The sequence below is a fragment of the Boleophthalmus pectinirostris genome, unplaced genomic scaffold (genome assembly GCF_026225935.1).
Source record: "Boleophthalmus pectinirostris isolate CB_2022bp ecotype Guang Dong unplaced genomic scaffold, ASM2622593v1 HiC_scaffold_20, whole genome shotgun sequence".
Lineage (NCBI taxonomy): Eukaryota > Metazoa > Chordata > Actinopteri > Gobiiformes > Gobiidae > Boleophthalmus > Boleophthalmus pectinirostris.
Window position 1 is genome coordinate 25,907,972 of NW_026571153.1, and position 22,682 is coordinate 25,930,653.

The following is a 22,682-nucleotide window of genomic DNA, read 5'->3' on the forward strand; positions in this document are numbered from 1 at the left end:
AGAGAGAGAGAAGGAGAGAGAGTGAGAGAAGGACAGGGTCACTAGAGAGAGAAAGAAAGTGAGAGAGGAACACGGTCAGTCAAGAGAGAAAGAAAGGGAGCAAGAGAGAGGGGGACAGGGTCAGTAGAGAGAGAGAGAAAGAGAAACAGGAACAGGGTCAGTGAGGAGAGAAAGAGAGAGAAAAGAGAGACATTAACATGATCAGTGGAGGGAGAGAGAGAGAGAGACAGAAAATGAGACAGAAACATGGTTAGTGGGGGGAGAGAGAGAGAGAAAGATGAAGATGGTCAGTGGGGAGAGAGAAAGAGAAAGAAAGAAAGAGAGAGAGAGAGAGAGAGAGGATGGAGTAAACACACATTATTTCCAGTGAAAAGTCTTTGGATGTGTCCTGAACCAGACCTGGTTCAGACCTGGAGCTAAACCAGGACTCAGCAGAAGAAATGATCCAAATAAAGACATGTTCTGCTGTGCACATTCTACAGGGACGCCCTCGGGCGCAATGTAATCGCAAACTGCTCGTGTTTGGCTGACAGGTACTTACAATTTTCAAAAATGTCGGATTTTGTGACTTTTTGGATTTTTACCTATTTTTAGATCATAACCTTTTTCTCAGCTCAAAATCCTAAAGTTAAAAAGTTAAAAAACGCTTTATAATCATTCACTCCGGCTCTGCTCTGCTTCGTTCTAGCTCCTCTCGTTCTGATTGGTCAAAGCGATACACAAGACCACACTCTGTGTGTGCATTCGCGTGTGCCCGTGGGAGAAAACATCACTACATGCTCGGTCGGCCCACAGCCACCGGAAGTACCTCGCCGGTCTAAAGGCTAATCTGGAATCATGCTCCATTGAGCTCAGCCTATTGACTTGAATGGGCGGCCATTTTGAAACCCCGAGGCTTGGCTCAGACATAAATCCTTCAAATACAAGGTTGTTTTTACCTCTAAAATTATTCTATCAACACAGACATTTACATGGACAGTCTGGTGTAATAATAGATTTGTTTCAGGTGTTTTGTGGAGTGAGTAAGACTGTTTTTAGTGGCAGGATAACTATGGCCATTGACATGCACTAGCCTAGCACCAGCGACCTCTGCAAATACAAGGACTGGATGGAATATTTAAAAAGTGTCTCCACACGTCTCCAACACTCTGGCTCACTAGAAAATGAAGCCCTATGTCCAAAATTCCGGACTGTCCCTTTAATCGCTTATTTTCCAGACCCCAGTTATCACAGATTTACTTACTTCCTTCTCCAATTTTATTTTCTTAAACAATGATACACATAGGATTGATTCATTTTGGTCCAAATGTAAAAATATTGCTCTGCTCTAGAGTGATGTGCAGCTCTGCATAGCGCTTTGTTGTTAGGATATTTATGGCCACATCAGCTTCCATCGGGCTCCACTCTTCTCTAACGCAGACGTTGTAAGTTCTAAAGTGAACTTCTTTCTTGTATTAAGTTGTTTTAGATGAATATTGTGATTCAATATGTCTAAATTGTAACATAATGATCCTCGAGTGTCATAGATTAGAACTATAAAGCAAACACGAGCGTAATAGGTCTCTTTTAAAGCTCTTTTTCTTCACTGTTGTCGCTGTAGTTGTTTTATTATCAGTGACATTGATTCTCTCTGAGTCAGAACACTCACAGCGGCTCATTATCGATCCATCTGATTTGTGTCTTTGTCCAGAAAATAAAAGGTTTGAAAAAGACACGGGTGTGTACTGGTCCCTGGGGTAACAGTAAATCTTACTTTATAGACTGTAGTTGATGTGTTATCCAACAGATGTAGTAGATATCATAAGGTTAAAGTGAGTTCAGTGTTAAAATATAAATAGGCTAATAACAGCCTGAAAAAGCTCTTGACAATTGAGAATTCATCCCTAAAAACAACTTCATTATTTGTCTTCAAAACCAAAATGAAAAACATGGATAACGATTCGAACTTTTGCACCACATACAGATTGAGCCAGGACTGAACCAAGACTAACCGAGGTCCAGAACTAGACCGAGACTGAGATCAGGACTTTGACCAGGACCAGACCAGGACTGAGATCAGGACTTAGACCAGGACCAGACCAGGACTGAGACCAGGACTTAGACCAGGACCAGACCAGGACTGAGACCAGGATTTAGACCAGGACCAGACCAGGACTGAGACCAGCACTCAGACCAGGACCAGACCAGGACTGAGACCAGGATTTAGACCAGGACCAGACCAGGACTGAGACCGGGACTGAGACAAGGACTTAGACCAGGACTGAGACCAGGACTTAGACCAGGACCAGACCAGGACTGAGACCGGGACTGAGGCCAGGACTTAGACCAGGACCAGACCAGGACTGAGACCAGGACTTAGACCAGGACCAGACCAGGACCAGACCAGAACTGAGACTGGGACTGAGACCGGAAATGAGACCGGGACCAGACCAGGACCAGGCCATGATTGAGGCCGTGATTGAGACTGGGACTGAGACCAGAACCAGACCGAGACTGAGATTTGGACCAGATCAGGACTGAGACCTGGACTGAGAACGAGAACAGGACCAAGACAGAGACTGGGACTGAGACCGGGACCGAGACCGGGACCAGACCGGGACCAGACTAGGACTGAGACTGAGACCAGACCAGGACTGAAAATGGTTTAGTCCTGTTTCCATCCTGTGTCAGTCCGTATGCGGCGCAAAAGTTCGGCATCGCAGTTTAAGTCACAGAAACAGGAAACGGCCGTTATCCGTTTTTTTCCATTTGTCATTTAAACACAAAATCGAAAACTGAAAAAAGAAATCATTAACTGTTTTTTCATTTTGGTTTTGGAGACAAATAATGAAGAGAACTGTTACTTTTTTTGTTTTCTTATTTTTGGTTTTATATTGAAAACCGAATGAACGAATGATACACGGATTATCCCTCATCGCATCTTTCTTCGCCCTAAATTTTGTCCCATATTATACTCTTTTCTGATCTAATAACAAAGACTAACAACTCAAACATGTGTGAATGAAACAAAACACAACTCCAGGTCTGTTTTTGCGGAGGTAACAACATTATAACGTGACTAAAAGCTCTCAAGAGTTAATTTTGTCTCATACTAGTGTAGGACCTTTTATATTCTGCTTTCAGTTTGTCTGAATCATTGAAGTCCACATCGTACTGTATAGTGACAAAGCCGAGTGAATCCTCCGGCTGCAGAACAATGAACAGTCTGCGCTCTCACCAGCAGGGGGCAACGTCTCTATGGAACTCATTCATAGGCCTTTTGAATAGTTTCATAATAGTGTTTTTTATTTCACTACAGTTCATTTCCAACACTGGGTCTGCTGATCTGTTCTGTTGGACTGACAAAAGCAGCCAGTGTTTACTCCAGTCCATCTCAAACTTTCACTTTAGATTCTAATGTACAGACTTTTGTTTATTTCAGCGCTTAGTTCGGGCTACACTGTACTCCTTCGTCTTCGGTGTCACGTGATGTTGCTGTGACGAGTCTGTCCATCTGATTTATGTCAAATTTCAATATTTATTACATTTTCAAACATGAATTAATTGGTGCAGATTTTGAAACATCCAAGAATAAGAACAACAACTGGAGCTGGACAAAGGACGCCCCAGGTCTTTCTTGCCCTCCTCTACATTAGTGATAGAAAGTAACGAAGTAACAATGAAGTAAAAGTAGTAGGTCCATGTACTAATAAAATAAAAAATAAAATAATAAAGTAATAAAATGGGAAAACAGTATGCTATTTCATGATTCCGCGTTAGTGTCAAAAAACAGATTTCGACCTCTATTTCCAGTATTTCATTTAAAGTTTATTTCAAATAACACCAATCAAACAGACAGTCTCAGTGCCTATTTTAATTTTGCTATTTTATTCTTGTAAGTAGCGTAACTTCTGGGGCATATAAACCAGAGAGAATAAAATATCAAAATTGAAATAAGCATGAAGACTGTTTTTTGAAATATTGGAAATAGAGGTTGAAATCTGTTTTTTTGTTTGACGCTAAAACCGAATAATGAAATAACTGTTTTCTCATTTTATTGTTTTTTTAATTGAAATTCAAAAGAACGAATGGTACACAGACCGTAGTACTGTACTTAAGTATAAATTTTAGGTATCTGTACTTTACTTGAGTACATTTTAAAGTGTATATTTACTTTTACTTCACTACATCTGAGAGCAGTTATCTGTACTTTCTACTCTGTTACATCTTTGAACTGGACTGAAAAGTAAATGTTTTTTTTTATTATTTGTATAGTTTGACCTGCTGAAAAGGCTGAGGGTTTATTTTAAACACATACAGTACAACTTTGAGCAAACAAAAACATACAAATAAAACAGCTCTGAAAAAAATCTGAAAACAATTGTAATTTAGTTGTTTCTGTTGAACAAATTTCAGCACAAATCTGTCTAAAAATCACAACATTTGAAGCTTTGTTAGATCTAAAAATCTGTACGGAAATACTTTGTAGCTATGTAACTTTTTGGTTGGGGGTGTGTCACCTGCTTGTTTCCATGGACATGTCATTGCTCTGTCTGGAATGTTCCGCAGTACGACATTAAACATCTCTACATGACATTTATTCAATTACAGGTGTTTTTTTTAGCTCAAAAATACATAGAAAAACAGACATTCTGACTGTGAGCAGGGTCGCCTCTCCACAGATGTAACCTGTAACTGGTCTGGTTTGGTCTCCATGAAGATAGAAAGGTTTAATGCCGTACTGTGAAACATTCCAGACAAAGCAACAACATCTCCATGAAGAAAAGCATTCAATGGATCTTCCAAATGAAAAGTTACACAATAGGCGAGTTTCAGCTGACGTCATTGTTATTAAAAGCCCACGTTGCATGCTGGGAAATATTGAAAAGAACCGCTAACGGTGAATTAAACGGCTTTCAAACATTCGCAGAGCAAACGTAGAAGATCCTAACAAACCGTGGACTCCAACAAGTTCAACAACACATCGAGACTCTTGGAGGTTTTCATCTTTTCTGCTGTGAATGGCCCAGGAGTTTCCACCAAGTCATTGTGGATATCGCCAAAGTGAATATTTGGCCAGGTAGTTGGTGATTCCGAGCAGAAATTTGGTTTGGTCCACCTTTTGTCGGGGTTGAAAAAGGGTGATTTGGCTCCATCGATGCTTATGACCAATTTCTGGTCAAATGGTCTTGGGTGCTCTGCCGTTAGAGTGGATAAATAACCGGGATCAATACCCTTTACGTGCTTTCTCGCTCCGTCCTTCATGTTGAATTAGTGTTTATTGCCTCCGACCAAAATAATTCCCAGCATGCAACGTGCGCTTTTGTCAACAATGAAACTCGCCTATACACCTTCAATGTCTTCTTCCTCGGAGCAGCCCCTTCTACAGTCTGTCCTCATCGGATCTCTGTCCCAGGAGTGAGAGACTATGTACGCCCACTTATCCCCATTAACAGTCTGGTGGGCGTGTTTCCCAATCCAACTATGGCATTTGTTGTCTCTGTGTGTGTAAATGGGGATGAGGGGGCGTGCCAAGTCGCTGTCATTTCACTGCTCCATGTTACTCATTCACACATTGTTTTTTTGTTTTTTTTTCTTCACACTTCATGAATCACCCTTTATTATTAGTCTGTTTACATCTCCAAAGCTCAAAATACTCTGGTACACCTTGTGATGTCATGAAGCGGTGGTTTTCAAGTTAACAGCTCCTTTTACCTTAAGTTCAGTCGAGATTGGCAATTCCTGGGCTCAATTATCTATCTAATGAAGGTGTATGGAGTTTAAAAACACAATGGAGCACTTCCTGTATCACCACATGTTTTAGAGAAGCTTAACTGTACAGGGTTTGTGTGTTAAACATGTGTGAATGAAACAAAACACAACTCCAGGTCTGTTTCTAATGAATAAACAACATTATAACTGATCAGAAAAAATCTGTGTATCAATCGTTCATTCATTTTTCAAAATAAAACCAAAAATAAGAAAATGAAAAAACAACTAATTTCCTCATTATTTGTCTCCAAAATCAAAACAAAAAAAAAACAGATAATCATTCATTTTTTCAGTTTTTGATTTTGTGTTTAAATGAATAATGGAATAAACGAATAACAGCTGTTTCCTGTTTCTGGACTTACACTGGACTGAACCAGGACTGAACCAGGACTGAACCAGGACTGAACCAGGACTAAACCAGGACTAAACCAGGACTGGACCAGGACTGAGCCAGAACTGAGCCAGGACTGAACCAGGATTAAACCAGGACTGAACCAGGATGGAACCAGGGCTACTGAACCAGGACTGAGCCAGGTCTAAACCAGGTCTAACCAGGACCGAGACCGGGACCAGACCGGGACCAGACCAGGACCGAGACCAGGACTGAAACCGTCGTGGTTTAGTCCTGGTTCAGTCCTGGTTCAGTCCTGGTTCAGTCCGGCATCACAGTTTAAAGTCACAGAAACTGGAAACGGCTGTTACCTGTTTTTTCCCATTTTTTATTTAAACACAAAATCGAAAAATAAAAAAAAAAAATCGTTATCTGTTTTGTCTTTTTCATTTTGGTTTTGGAGACAAATAATGAAGTTTTTTTTTTTTTTTCATTTTTCTTATTTTTGATTTTATTTTGAAAAACAAATGAACGAATGATACACAGATTAGAAAACAGCATAAAATGGCTCCTTTTAAACTTTTCCATCTTCTAATAAATTACTAAATTAGAAGAATTGATTATTATTGACATTATTCTAGGCCTTTATTCACTCTATTAAAGTCCCCTGTGTGTCTGGGTCACTGTCCTCCTCACAGACTTTCTCTTCTCCGTGTTAAACTATAGTATTCTTGTATTGTCATGTCTCAGCCCACAGTGTATTAAAGCGTGTATGAGAGGTTAGACTCCTCGTTTTACTAGAATACACTTAAGATCATTGTGATGTCTCAGCCCACAGTGTAGCTCGAGTTCAAGTCTACAGTGTGTCCTGTCTCTGGCTCTCCACAGTCCTCCTCCTCACAGCCTCGGTCTCTTATAATGGAGTGAAACGGGGCGATGGGTGATGGTGCTCTATAGAGGCCCTCACAAACATACATAAAGGAAACAACAACAGGGGCATTGTGACTGTCCTCCTCCCTCCTGAAGTCTGGGTGAGGCGGAGAGCGGGTGACCCAAATTTCACACGACCCGGGCGCTTATTGTCAAAACGAAATGCTGGTTACAGTAGAATCAGTTATCTAATCGAAAATAGGCTTTGAAAAATCATTTAAAGGTCCTGAATTGCTCAAAATGGACTCCTGTGTCCTCCTTGTATCGTTTAATGTGATAATACAGTATCGGTATCGTGGTCTGCTGTATCAATATATCACCAAGAGTATTTTTTTGGTATATTTTACTAAATTATTTTTTTACAGTGCTGTAGTTTTGTTGCTTTTTCAGAGGAAGGAAACTCCTTTATGCGACACATTTGACATTTTCACTGTTTTGATGATTAAAATGTTTGTGTTTCATATTCACTTTGCACAAGAAGTGGTTTAACTTTTAGTATCACAGCCATGTTTTAGACTTTATTATTTATTGAACCGTATGGAATCGGTTTGAAACATATCATATTGACAAATATCATATTGACATATGACAATCGTATTGACATAGGACATATTGTATTGACAATATCGACATATCGTATTGACAAAGTCAGTCTTTTCTAGTCTTTTGAACCATATCACTTTTGTTTCTGGTTCTGCTATTGTCTTGTTTTAGTTTTGGGATTCAGACATCATAGTTGTGTGGTTGTTGGATGTTCTAACACCAGAAAACGGCTCGAGAAATTTGTTTGCAAACTCTATAACTGCAAAAGGGAATCAGATGTGTGTGACTGCAAACCTCTGTTCAAACTGTTTCCCTTCCCAACGGAATTGAAAAATAGTGTAAGGTGAAGGCAATGGGCAATATTGATCCACAGGAAGGATGAAAAAGGAAACCTCTGACTGCCTAAATCATCCAAAGTTTGCAGTGAAGATTTTGTATGTGGAGTGCCATCAAAGTGGGATCCTGTTTGTTAAGTGAGAGGTGCAGAAGACAAACAGACTGAGCTGCACTTTTTTGTTCTTGTAGTTTTACAGCAACATCACGTCTTGGTCGCTTTGCAGTGGAAGGTGTTTCTTGACGAACAGTTGGTGCCTTTCGCTTTGGTGTTGACTTTTTAAATTCATAACCAAGGTTAGGGATCGGGGTTTTGTTTTGATGGTGCTCCACATACAAAATCTTCACTGCAAACTGATTTAGGCAGTCAAACGTTTCCTTTTTTGTCTTTCCTGTGGATCAATACTGCCCATCGCCTTCACCTATCACTATTTTTTCAATTCCGTTGGGAACGGAAACAGTTTGAACAGAGGTTTGCAGTCACACACATCTGATTCCCTTTACAGTTATAAAGTTCGCAAACAAATTTCTTGAGCCATTTTCTGCTGTTAGGATCCAACAACCACACAATTACAATGTCCGAATCCCAAAACTAAAATATGACAATATCAGAACCAGAAATAAAAGTGACATGGTTCAAAAGACTAGAAAAGACTGGCTTTGTCAATGGACGCATCCCACTGGGAAAACAAACATGGAGGTATGATGCTCACTTTTTTAGAAAATCCTTCCCAGTATGACCGGAAGTCCGAAATTCTTGATGCATCTGTAGTGTTTTTTTTTTTTGTTCCAAGTGTGTCTGATGTGATTATATTTGTAATTTGTTATGAAGCTTTTTTTTAAACCAACAGAAATATTCAAGTTGTTTAATATTTTTCTCTTTTTAAATGAATTCTCCTCTTCTATGAAATTCTTGTGGCAGTGAAACTATGTCTCAGAGTCCGTGTCCTCTGTGCATTTTTAACCAAGGACAAACCTGCTTTGTCACCACATCGTTTTATTTCACCTATTTCCACAAAACATATTTTTAGCATCTGCATTAAAATAACTTCAACTGTCTAATTCCTATTTTTATTTTTAGGTTACTTGAAAGTTCTGTGTCTGAGTTTTTTTTGCATATATTTGAGTAAAATGTGTCTAGCCCCAGGACAGATATATTGTATAAGCAGCTCTTAAGGTCAAAATAAGTCTGCATCTAAAAGTACTTTCTGCATCACATTTTAATGCTTTTTTATTGTCTGATAATCAGGAAGTGCATGTTGGCTTGTTAGTTGCTGTTAGCTTTACCGGGAAGGCAAAAGTTGTGAAAAAGCGACAATGAAAAAGTTAAAATTAAATATTAAATAATTAAATAAAAATACTGCACTATTTTCTAATTTATGTTATAACATTTCCTCATCACAAACAGACCTGGAGTTGTGTTTTGTTTCATTTGCACATGTTTAACTCACAAACCTGCACCTTGTGATGTCATGTGGTAATACAAAGTAAGTAAGTCTTTATTTATATAGCACTTTTCACAGACATTTTTGTCACCAATCGGCACCATCAGTCCCTCCGACCACCACCACTCACGCACACACCACTTTCATACTAGGCAATGTGGGCGAAGTGCCTTGCCTAAGGACACACAATGATTGAATTGGTTGTATTTAACTTTAACTATCAACTGTTCATGGAGAACTATGTAGCATGTTTTGGGTTGATGGGGGAAACCCATCCAGACACGGGGAGAAACATGCAAACTCCACAAGGCCCGGGCAACCTGGGGATCAAACCCAGAACCTTCTTGTTGTGAGGAATGAGTGCTAGCCACTCTGCCACCGTGCCACCAAAAAGTGCTGCACTTTATTTTTAAACTATATGCTCTTTCACTAGAACTATTTGGACAATTTCAGCATTGGAACTGCAAATCTCTATTGAAGAAAAAGTAAAAGGAGCTATTAACTTGAAAACTATCGCTTCATGACATCACAAGGTGGAAGAGAGCATTTTGAGCTTTGGAGATGCAGAGAAGAGTTACTCAAACATGTGTGAATGAAACAAAACACAACTCCAGGTCTGTTTTTGAGGAGGTATAGGATTCTCACAGTCATGGAAATCCTGGAAATGTCATGGAAATGAAAAATGTCATTTTCAAGGCCTGGAAAAGTCATGGAATTTTAGTATCTTTTTCACACTACTACACCATTCTGTGAAGTTCTCATTACGCTATTATGATTATTTCCGAACGTTTGCGCCTTTTGTTTAAATGAGACGACAATAAATGCACTGACAGGATTTTGAATGTTAAAAAATTATAATCCAAAACCAAACCAGGAGAGAGAGAACATTTCATATTTAGCCTTAAAAGTATGATCAACTCTAGGGTGCTGTAAGGTCATGAAAAATTCGCATTAGGTCATGAAAAAGTCATGGAAACGATTTGAAATTCTGTCAGTGATAAAGAGTGAAAACCCTGGAGGTAGCAACATTCTAACATGACTTGAAGCTCAAAACTTGGTGTAATATAGGAGCTTTAATTAGTTCTTTTGTCATGTTTTTAAGGCAGAAAAAATCAGATGCGGCGGCTTTAAGAATAACAAAAACAAATCTTGAAATTGATCGTGTAATTCTGTCTGGCATTGATTCGAGCTGGTTTCTTTTTTCTTCGGGCTAAACCTTTTGTCAATATCCCGGTTAGTTACACATGAGTGATTTGGTGGCGTGTCTGGCTTTGAGGCACGAGGGCAGAGGGGGTGGGGGGGTCCTCTCTGTTTTGGGGGGCGTGGCTAACATACCTTTACATCTCTGGACCAATCGGACGCGAGCTAGCCCCCTCCTCTTGTTTTCACTGGACTGTAGCCTGCAGACACACTCACTACAATACAGCATGGGCACGGATCAGATCAGACTCGCTTCTTTTGCCGAACTCTGGTGCTTTTAAAACTTTGAATGGGACTTTTGGCATCCTAGGAACGTTTTTAAATTTGGGAATACTTTGGGAAAGCGAGGTATGTGTTTTCACTTTATTTATTTTTAATTTTTAGCGTTTAAAGCTCAAAAAATACTTAGAAAAACTGGGATTCTGACTGTGCGGAGTCGCCTCTCCACAGATCTGATCTTTAACTTGGTCTGGTTTGGTTTAATTGAAGATGGAGAAAAGCATTTGATGGACCCTGCACCAGAAAAGTTACACAATGCACCTTTAAAATCTAAATGTCACCAGGTATTAGAACAGAATAAGCTGGACGGGTGCATCTTTATTCTAATATATTTGAAAACAGTCACATTTTTAGAAGTTGTTGTGAGAAAATACACATTTTTAAATTATTGCCTCTCTCAGATGGAGTGTGTACGTGTCTTTGTTTGTGTGTCTAAATAAGATAATAAAAAAACACAAAAACGGGTGAACATTTTTAATACAGTCCAACTGAGAGCATGGGGTTGTGTTTTGTTTATCTGTTTTGAAAGCTCATATATCAGGTGATGTAGTGCAGCTTAAAAATAACTTCACTTTTGTTTATTTATACTGACAGAGAACACGTTGAGCTTCGTGCCAGGTTTTGTTTCATGTGGATAGGCCCGGTAATTACAGAGATATGAACCATAAACCAGGTCAACAAATCTGCAATCTGACAGTTAAAGGTCCCACATTACGCTTATAAAACTGACTCTTGTGAGCTTTAAGTCGTGTGATAATGTTCAGACCTGGAGTTGTGTTTTGTTTCATTCAAGCATGTTTGAGTAACTCTTTATTATTAGTCTGTCTACATCTCCAAAGCTCAAAATGATCTGGTCCATCTTGTGATGTCATGAAGCAGTTATTAACTCCTTTTACCTTCAGTTCAGTAGAGATCGGAAACTCCAGGACTGAAATTATCCAAATTATTCTAGTGAAGGTATATGGAGTTTGGAAACACAGTGGAGCACTTCTTTTATCACCATATGACATCACAAGGTGGAACATAGTGTTTTCAGTTTGCGAGTCAGCTTAAAGGGCCCATCTCATGCAAAATCAACTTTTCAGAGCTTTCTACCTTCTAAGAGTGATGTGTGGGCCTTGTATATGTCGCCAAAGTGGTGTTTAGATTGATTAGGCTTTTTTTTTTAACAAATTCTGCCACCCTCCCACGTGACAACGAACTAAAGCTGCTACAACGATGACGCGGCCAGATACACCTATGACGCATTTGACGTAGCAGAAAGCGCTTCGCACTCGCCCCCCTCCCCCGCTCCACCGCAATTCAGTTTGACAATTCCCACATGAACACCTAAACTAAAGTGACAGTATAAGTTAATTGTTCTACACTGCAGTGTACACGATATAATAAGTTTATCTACTAGTGTTTATTAATACTTTACCAATCAGTAATGTTCAGCTGATGTGGACGCGGTGCTTGAGCTTCGTGCACCTCAAAGGTCCTCGTCCGATTCCAGGTCCAACACATGTGGCTGAATGCACTGTATCACCATGATGAATGAAAGTTTATTCCTACCACTATCAGGGTGCACGTCTGTACCCCTCCCTTCTTGAGATGGACGGAGGAAGGGCGGCTCACTCAGAGCCTACTTCACGTTTGGAGGGCGGAGCCTGTGTTTTCTCAGGACGGGCGGGGGGATGAGCAATAGTCGGACTTTCATAGTTCCTGGTCTGTGATGCCTCCAAGAAATCAAGTAAGATTTCATAACTATTGTGTAATGGATGTTCCAGAACCCAAATTGTGCTTGTATATGTGCAGAAGATACAATGTGAAAAGAGTTATTTTGCATGAGATGGGCCCTTTAAATATGCAGAGTTTGTGTGTTAAACATGTGTGAATAAAACAAAACACAACTCCAGGTCTGTTTGTGATGAGGAAACATTAGAACATAGATCAGAAAACAGCTTAATATGGACACTTGAAGAATACATGCATGTAGATATAAAGTGACTGCTCCAATGGGAAACAAACACTTCAGCATATTTCTGTCCTAAATGACAGTCAGGATTTAAACTTTCCTCCTCAGTCCTGTCTCATTATTCAGAATACATTTGCTCAGACACATTTTCAACAGCCAGTCCAGGAAACGCCTCTTTAGCGCTGCTCACTTGATGGAAAATAATGGATTTGAAAAGTGCTGGCTCCAAGAGAAGCAGCATCAGCAAAAAACAAATAAGAAAGACTGAATTTAACTGAAACACATTTAAAAGTGTCAACAGTAAAGAAATAAATATATAGTTTAAACTAAGCTGGAGACAGGTCAGAATTCTATGATGGAATTTGCTGTTTAAAGGGCCGTCTTACACTATTTTCTGAGCTCTGTTATAATGTTTCCTCATCACAAACAGATGTGGAGTTGCATATTTAGGCTGAGTTCTTCTCTCAAGGTCAGATCTGTGGAGAGGCGACCCCTGTTCACAGTCAGAATGCCTGTTTTTTTTTAGGTATTTTTGAGCTATAAAACCACCTGTAATCAGTGTTGGGGAGTAACAGATTACATGTACCGGCATGACGTAATCAGAGTACAATTAATGAGTAACTGTATTCAGTTACAGTTACTTTCAATGAGTGGTAATTGGATTACACGGCGGTATGTTCCTGTTTTCACATTTTGGGCTAATCCAGGATTAAACCAGGACTAAATCAGGATTAAAATCAGGACTAAACCAGGTCTAAACCAGGACTAAAATCAGGACTAAACCAGGACTAAACCAGGTCTAAACCAGGACTAAACCAGGACTAAACCAGGTCTAAACCAGGACTAAAATCAGGACTAAAATCAGGACTAAACCAGGACTAAACCAGGTCTAAACCAGGACTAAACCAGGACTAAACCAGGTCTAAACCAGGTCTAAACCAGGACTAAAATCAGGACTAAAATCAGGGCTAAACCAGGACTAAACCAGGAATAAACCAAGGCTAAACCAGATCTACACCAGGACTAAAACAAGGTCTAAACCAGGTCTAATGACACTAACAGTAGGTGGACATCATTTAAAGCAGCAGTGATCTCATTTAGAAAACATTTCTCTATCAATAATATTTTAATACGGTTAAGAAAAGACTGGGCTTTTTATTGACTTTTAGCACATAAAACATCTTATGTTAACATATCCTAGTCTTTGCTTCTCTACAGCAAACAGTTACCTGTTCATGGAGACTTGGGCTCAGCCAATTTGAAGAGAACAAACAAGAATTTTCAGGATGTGGTCGCTACATTAATGTAGTTTTAAAAAGCATGACAATATCAAGTGTTCACCAAAGTGTTCAGATTACGTTACTCACTTTAAGTAACTTCATGGATTACGTTACAAACTACATTTTGGGATATGTAATCTGTAATCTGTAGGGGAATACATTTTAAAAGCAACCTTCCCAACACTGGCTGTAATTGAATAAATGTAAGGCAGAGCTGTTTAATGTCATACTGTGGAACATTCAAGACAGAGCAATGATGTATCCATAGAAACAAGCTGGCGACAGATGCCTAGCCAAAAAGTGACATAGTGAACCTTTAAATGGACAATGTCATAACAACATTTGCTCATTGTTAATTTACTCAGAGTTGTATGTTGACTGATTTATGGAAGTTTGACTAACCCCGTACTGTCCTGCATTTGAAGCTCCAAAAAAAAAAAAAAAAAACAGTTTGCACCTGGCCCCTACCTCTGCCCACTGTTCTTTATCTACTAGTGATTATTCCAAAGATTCAGACTCCAGGTCATACACTACCTACAGGATTCAATAATGTTGCACTTTTTCACAAATAAAAGCACGAGTAATGGAAATGTTAATAAACAAATGAAGTGAGGACAATCCATTTTGGAGTTTTGAAGAAGACCTTAATGGACCTTTTTCTATTCTTAGGTGGGTTTAGTGGTTTTAGGTGTTGCAGTTTTAGAAACAAAATGTAATTATGTATATCTACAATATTTCATACCCCAAATTATATGTCCATTATATGTCAAGTCTGGAGTCTTGTTTTGGGCAAATTATAAGTACAGGGTCTGCCCAGGTTTGACAACCCCATATTTAAGACCTTTTTAAGACCACTTCAATGAAAATTAAGACCAACATCGCACCCATTACGCAGGCGAAAAACACCAGATCCAATTCTAATAATAACCAACCAACTACTGATGTTATATCTAGAATCTAAGAGCCACTGTTGATTAAACCTACACTTCCCCATGATCCATCCAACATCTTCCTCCACTAAACTGATTGTTTACTCATTGTCGCCGGCGCCAGAAACCAAAGTATTGTTTGCACACACTCCAAATTAGACGTTCGTCCATGTTATGTGATTTCACGTTGTTGTTTTTTTTCCCTCCGTTTAACATGCAGTACAGCCTGCATAATGAAATTTAAGACCTTTGTGAAAAAAATAAGAATTGGACAACATCATTTAAGACTTTTTAAGGCCTTAATTTAGGAACATGAAATTAAAGACATTTAAGACCCCGTGGTTACCCTGAAGTAGATTGTCTGTTTCATGTCAAAACTGAAATGGCAATGCGAGTAAAAAAATAAAGTTTTACACCAAATACCAGAAAATATTTGACCTTCTATGAATCCACAAGGGAGTAATAATATTTTGTCTGTTTCTCACCTCTCCTGTCTCCTTGCATGGAAAACACTCCACTCCACACTTCCATCTTGTGATGTCACGTGGTAATACAGGATGTGCTCCATTGTGTTTTTAAACTCTGTACACCTTCACTAGAATCCTTTGGATGATTTCAGCCCTCTGTACTGAACTAAAGGTAAAAGGAGCTGATAACTTGAAAAACTACCATTTCATGACATCACAAGGTGGAACAGAGCATTCTGAGCTTTGGAGATGTGGACAGACTAATAATAAAGAATTATTCAAACATGTGTGGATTAGGGTTGGGCAATAATACAGTATTACAGTATTACAGTATACCGCAGTATCAAAAAATAGTAACAGTATCAGTTTCATCACCGTCATTAAAAAAAATTTGCAGCGCATAAGGACCTGATATAATATTATAATTTATTGATATCTACATTTGTTTGCTCAGCACAAATTAATGTGTGGTTGTATTTTTGACTTTAATGCAATTTAATTAATTTAATACGATTTAAAACTAATAGTATCTTTAATGTTTCTTGGGGAGATGATGTTTAATTAGTTTCGTTCTGCTGTCACGTGATGCTCATAAGGGACACCAAGACAAGATGGCAAGTCCGGCTGCGAGAGAGTTTGTCCCCCCCAAAATTACTAGTACTTCTGTAATTTATAGCAGCATTTTGGTTTCAGGTGCACATTTCTTTACGTTTTACAGGAACTAAACTTAAAAATGGCTCATTTGCATGAACTGTAAGCGCTGATTAAAACAGCTCACTTCTTGTGCTGCTGATGCGGTTCAACTTTTGTCAGACTAAAGGACACGACTCAGTGGAATATATGTTTTTTCTGCGACAGAGGATGTTGCGACTGAAGGTCTGTTCTCTGCGTGTGTCATGTTGGAGACGGTTCGTGTTTTAACTTTTCAGAGATTATAAGTCTGCAGATCATACGCATAGACCGTACAGCGATGCGGCTTTGTAGTTTACCAAAGTCGTACTTAAACATTTTGGTAATAAGGTAATACCGTATACCCTGGTAAAATCCTGAGACAGTTTAGATACCACCAACCCTAGTGTGAATAGCACAAAACACAACTCCAGGTCTGTTTTTGAGGAGGTAACAACATTATCACACGACTTAAAGCTCACAAGAGTCAGTTTTATAAGCGTAATGTGGGACCTTTAACTGTCAGATTGCAGATTTGTTGACCTGGTTTATGGTTCATATCTCTGTAATTACCGGGCCTATCCACATGAAACAAAACCTGGCACGAAGCTCAACGTGTTCTCTGTCAGTATAAATAAACAAAAGTGAAGTTATTTTTAAGCTGCACTACATCACTTTACCGGAGAAGGGACAATCACCTGATATATGAGCTTTCAAAACAGATAAACAAAACACAAGCCCATGCTCTCAGTTGGACTGTATTAAAAATGGTCACCTATTTTTGTTGTATTTTTTTTTTAAATCTTATTTAGACACACAAACACAGACATGTACACACTCAATCAGGTAGAAGTAATAATTAAAAAATGTGACTGTTTTCAAATATATTAGAATAAAGATGAACTGGTCCAGTTTATTCCGTTCTGATACCTGGTGATACTTTGGTTTTAAAGGATGGTCCGTCAAATGTTTTTCTCCATGGAGATGTTATTATTGCTTTGTCTGGAATGTTTTCTACGATGATAAAATATTGTTTCCTCATCAAAAACATGCCTGAAGAGGTTTTAGATGTCATCCATGCTTGTTTTAGTAATTTAGCGATCTCTCCTGGGCCCTATTCAAACCCTCCTTACGGTTCTGACCTGTAACTTGGCCTGGTTTAGTGTCCTTGAAGATAGAAAGATTTAATACCATTATTTAAGACTTTGCATAATACCTTCTCAAGAACTTATAAACAGCCCTTAAAAAAAAAAAAAAAAAAAGCATAAGGCCGCTCCAGATGTCAGGTTCTTTATGATCTTTACATTTCCATGACAGAGTTTACATTGTGTTAGTGCAGCGTGTTGTGTGGAGAAGAGAGAGAGGTGAAGAGGGGGAGTCATAGAGAGACGGAGAAAGAGAAAGAGAGAGGGAGGATGGAAAGGAGGAGAGAGGCCTAGGCCATAGACCAGGGGTGCTCACACTTTTTCAGCATGTGAGCTACTTACAAAATGACCAAGTCAAAATGATCTACCTAATACAAAGCCAAGCAAACTGCACTGAAACACCCCGTTGTGGACCCTCACCCACAGTTTGAGAACCTCTTCTTTAAGAGAACTTCCTCTGGCACTTTACACAAAACTATGAAAAAAGTGAAGGAAGATTTTTAAACCTGTTTTTTAAAGTTCCAAACTGGAGTTGCATTCTTTTCTGGTTTTGCAGTGATATTTACCAGCCTCTGCACATTTACCAAACCAAACGCACATCGTGACAAACACAGATGCATTTGTCACTTTTGTTAGACAAACTTCAGCCAAATGTGGCAGTAGGTCTGTTCTGTAGATCCGCTCTATGCTGTAGACCTGCTTTGTGTCAACACTGGAACACAAATCTAGACTGGTTTTTGCTTCACGTTTGGTCTTGCTCTTCTAATCAGCCGCACTGTGGGAGGGGCTTGTGTTCGCTGTACGCAGGAAGGAGCGAGAGCGTGAAAAGGCGAGGGGCGGCGTGCTGACGTGAGGCAGATGGACAGGTAGGATGTTTAGGAAGTTGAACCTGCCCTGTGATGCACGCTGGTACACGAGGGCACACGCTGTTGCAGACGAGCCGTGCATAGGGAGCGTGTGTGTTTGTGATGTGCCGTAGAGTCTCCGCGGGTTTCAAATGAGCGCACAGGCTGCACTGAGACGCCCCACACGCTCCTGCACCCGCTACAAGTTTATTACCAACAGCAGCGGCCGTAATGAAATATGATCACACTTGTTGAGTGTCAGACAAGAGTGAGAGACAAGACCGAGTCTACCCACACGACCTTGGCGATCGACTGGTAGATCGGGATCGATGTATCGCGCACCTCTGCCTTAGACTGAATAAGGACATGAACTAAGGAGGTGTGACGTCATTCATGGTTTTCGGCTCCAGCCTAATGAAGCTCATTGAGGCCTGCAGTTATAGAAGCGATTTTGGAGTCGAGGTCCATGTTAGGAATTCCGACCGCAACTATCAGAGAAAGTGAAAGTGCCTGATTTGTCTGCTAGTCATGTTCATATGTTGATTTACAGACAAAATAGTGAAATAAAAACACCAGGATCACGTAGTTAATACGAACGGTTTAAGACCAAAACGACGAGGCTCACAGCAGCAGGTACAAAGAGACAAGAGACAGTTTTTCAATAGAAAGTGAACTGGAGCCAGATTCCATGGAGCCTATTTATTTCACACACTGTTTGTAATGCAGCGGTTAGGGTTTACTGTATCCATTTGTATAGAGAGTCTATAGGAGAGATGGAAAAAAAAAGAGAGGAAGGAAAAGAGCAAAGGAGTTGGAGAGAGTGCAGGAGAGAGAGAGGGAGGGGAAGGAAAAGAGGAGAGGAGTGGGGGAGAGCACAGGAGAGAGAGAGAGAGAGAGAGAGGGTGGAAAGGGAGGAGTGGAGGAGTAAGGTAGAGAGAGAGAGGAAGGAAATGAGGAGAGGATTTGGAGAGAATGCAGAAGAGAGAGAGAGGAAGGAAAAGAGGAGAGGAATGGGAGAGAGAACAGGAGAGACAAGACAGCGAGAGAAAGGGAGAGAAAGGAAAAGAGGAGAGAGTATGAGAGAGAACAAGAGAGAGAGAGAGAGAAAACAAGAGAGAGGGAGGGGAAGGAAAAGAGTGGGAGAGAGAGAGAGAGGTAAGGAAGGAAAAGAGGAGAGGAATGTGAGAGAGAACAGGAGAGACAGAGAACGAAAGAGAGGGAGAGAAAGAGAGAGGAAGGAAAAGAGGAGAGGAGTAGAGGAGAGCACATGAGAGAGAGAGAGAGAGGAAGAGGAAGGAAAAGAGGAGAGGAGTGGGAAATTGCACAGGAGACAGAGAGAGAGAGAGGAAGGAAATGAGGAGAGGAGTTGGAGAGAATGCAGAAGAGAGAAAGATGAAAAGAGGAGAGGAGTGGGAGACAGAGCAAGACAGAGAGAGAGCGGAAGGAAAAGAGGAGAAGAGTGGGAGAGAGAGGGAGTGAGTGAGGAAAAGAGGAGAAAAGTGGGAAAGAGCACAGGAGAGTGAGAGAGGGATGGAGTGGGAGGAAAAGAGGAGAGGAGTAGAGGAGAGCACGTGAGAGAGAGAGAAAGGAAAAAGAGGAGAGAAGTGGGAGAGCGCTCAGGAGAGAGAGGAAAAAAGGAGAAGAGTAGGAGAGCACAGAGAGAGAGAGAGAGAGAGGGAGGAAAAGAAGAGTGAGAGAGAGAGAGAGAGAGAGGACAGATCTTTGGCCGCGCTCCCAAACCGAGTATAAATATGACGTTAGTGGGAGGACATATGGCTGCGTTAGATTAAAACACATATTTATAAAGAAGCTGCTAAAATGTCAATTCATGAATATTTACAAAAACTCCCACAATGCAACAGGACTGCAACATCCAAGTCTAAATTTAGAAGAAGAGCAGAATAAATATACTGGAGTGCATGGTTATTTATTTATAACTATGAGAAAAGATGATTTGTGTAACTCTAATGTGATGAAATGTTCCACTGTGGGGTTTTAACGCGGTTCTAATGTAGCGTTTGTTTCTTTTTTTTTTTTTTTCTACCATGTTATAATGTCTGACGAAGTTTTAGAGTCGTCCATGCATGTTTGAGTAATTTAGCGATCTCAAACTGCCTTTAAGCCGCTGTTGTGATGATGTTAAAGTTTTTTCTGTTTGTCTGTTTTTGTGTTTCAGATTTTGAGGAGCAGTTGTGCGACTCCAAACCGGGTCAAACTTTTCGTCTCCCGTCTTCGTCACAAAGTTCAGAGGAAACATCTCTGACCCGATCTCCGGCCTCTCCAGGGTCTCCAGGAAGCTCCGGAAAAAGAACGGACTTCATATTTCTGGTAAAAAAATGTTTGAAAACTCTCTCTGTAACTGCTGCTGTGAGCCTTCGTCATTTTGGGCTTAAAGGGACAGTCTGGAATTTTGGACATAGGGCCTTATTTCCTAGTGGGCCATTCTACGTTTACACCGTATCAACGTATCGGAAACGATCTGCGTCCAGACACGTCGTTTCTGTGTCCGTTATCCTTCCCTATCCATCACAGCTTTGAACATATTTGTTTACATTTTACAGAAACGAAACTTAAAACCACATGGCTCATTTGCATAAACTAAGGCTGCGTTCAGACTGCAGCCTGAAGTGACCCAAATCCGATTTTTTTGGCCTCTATGTGACCTGATCTTTTAATGACAGTCTGACACAGATCAGATTTTTTCAAATGCGACCCAGGACACTTGGATATGTGCTCCTAAAACCGATACATATCTGATCTTTTGACATGCGACTTCAGTGTGAACGGCCAACAAGCCACAAACGTCACTATTCTGCTCTGAAGTAGGCGAAAATTGTTAATGAACTCCATGTCACTGAAGTGAAGCACATCACCACTCACCACTCTTGGCTCCGTCTCCACATCCACACGTTCCTTTCAACGGACGTCGCTGCCGCTGTCCCACAAAACGCCACGGCCAAAAACCTCGTCCTTCTCCTTCTCAGTCTCCTCCTTAAAACAAGTAAGTTGTTCATGTTCTGGCTCCGGTACGAGAGGAACTTTAAAATCTCCAGGTGCTCAATGCTCGTGTCCATGTTTGGACAACTTCTGTAAACACAGAGCACGCTCGCTGAGGTTGACGTCATCATGTCCTCCAGTGCACATGCGGGACACTTTCGGGCCTTTTACTGTTCACACTGGAGTCACATACAAGTCGCATTTAATTGAAAATGTGAACGACCTCGCAAAAACATCAGATTTCGCAAAAAAATCTTAATTGAGCGTTAAGTCCTGCAGTCTGAACGTAGCCTAATCGCTCAAAAAAAAGCCCGATATTGTGCACTGATGTGGTTCAGCTTCTGTCGGACTAAAGGGCACGACTCAGTGGATTAGATGTGTTCTTTCTGTGACAGAGGGATGTTCTGTTGATGGTGAGTCTGTTCTGTGTTTCTATCGCATTGGAGATGGTTCATGTTAAACTTTTCAGAGATTGTACGTCTGCAGGTCGTACGCATTGACCATATATATGAATGGACATATAATCTAGTTTTTTAGTGTTTTGGAGGTGAATTACTTTGGCACATAGACCAACATCAGCATATCAGCGTTTTCAGGCGTCCACACAGTGCCAGATCAGATCCGTACTCAGATGAATTCGTGGCAGCTGGATCAGATCGTTCCGTCTCTGGAGCTGTTTTCCATCGGATTAGTGTGGACGAACAATGTATCCACAATGAAACAACTCAAATATGTACTAGTGTGAACGGGACCCCAGAGTGTTGGAGACGTGTGGAGATACTTTTTAAAATATTCCAACAGTGTGATGGGTCAGTGGGACTTTGTTTGGCACGTTCACGGTGACTCTGGGCTTTGTTCAGTTGTGGCGTGTAGGGAGGGTGCTGTCTAGGACCGCTGGATTGTCGGCGTGTTCGCAGTGACTCAGTTGTTCAGTTGTGTGTAGAAGTGGCATATTGTACTCGCTTTTTCGGTTAATTCCTCCATTCCATTCCTCGTTTGCGTGGAGTGATGAGTGTGGCTGCGGGTGATTTTGGCTGCGCAGTCGCTGTCTTCTGCATGTGTGTTTGCGTGCGCGGTGGATGGTGCGACTTTGTAGTTTACTGAAGTCGTGCTGGGACTCCCGAGTGGATTTGTGTATAGGGCGCTCTGGATTGTGGGGTGCGCAGTCGTTTTTTGATGGGGTTAGAGGCACCCTATAGTGCAGAATATACGGTATTTGCAGAGGTTGTTGGTGCTAGGCTAGTGCATGTCAATGGTCATAGTTATCGACCTCTGCAAATACAAGGACTGGATGGATTATTTCAAAAAGTGTCTCCACACGTCTCCAACACTCTGGCTCACTAGGAAATGAGGCCCTATGTCCAAAATTCCAAACTGTCCCTTTAAAATGCTCGTATTAACCTGCTCAATATCATCCTGGTGTTTTAATTTTCGCTATTTTGTCCATAAATCAAGATATGAACATTAATAACAGACCTATAAGGTACATTCTTTCCATGAGGTCAGTCCCTTAATGTGGACAACAGACAACATCTGACAACAGAGGAAGCTCGTACAGTCTATGGGGAGGGCGGGAAAGTG

The 22,682-nt window shown here is 40.5% G+C and overlaps 1 protein-coding gene across 1 annotated transcript in view; it reads left to right on the top strand.

Moving 5' to 3' along the window:
* nhsl2 (NHS-like 2) overlaps positions 1-22,682 on the top strand; it is a gene marked incomplete at its 5' end in the record, with an annotated part of 64,327 nt that overhangs the window by 14,030 nt on the left and 27,615 nt on the right. The window contains one exon of the mRNA XM_020917777.2: positions 20,281-20,432. Within this exon, the coding sequence (XP_020773436.2) occupies positions 20,281-20,432 (152 nt within the window). The remainder of the gene's footprint in view (positions 1-20,280; positions 20,433-22,682) is intronic.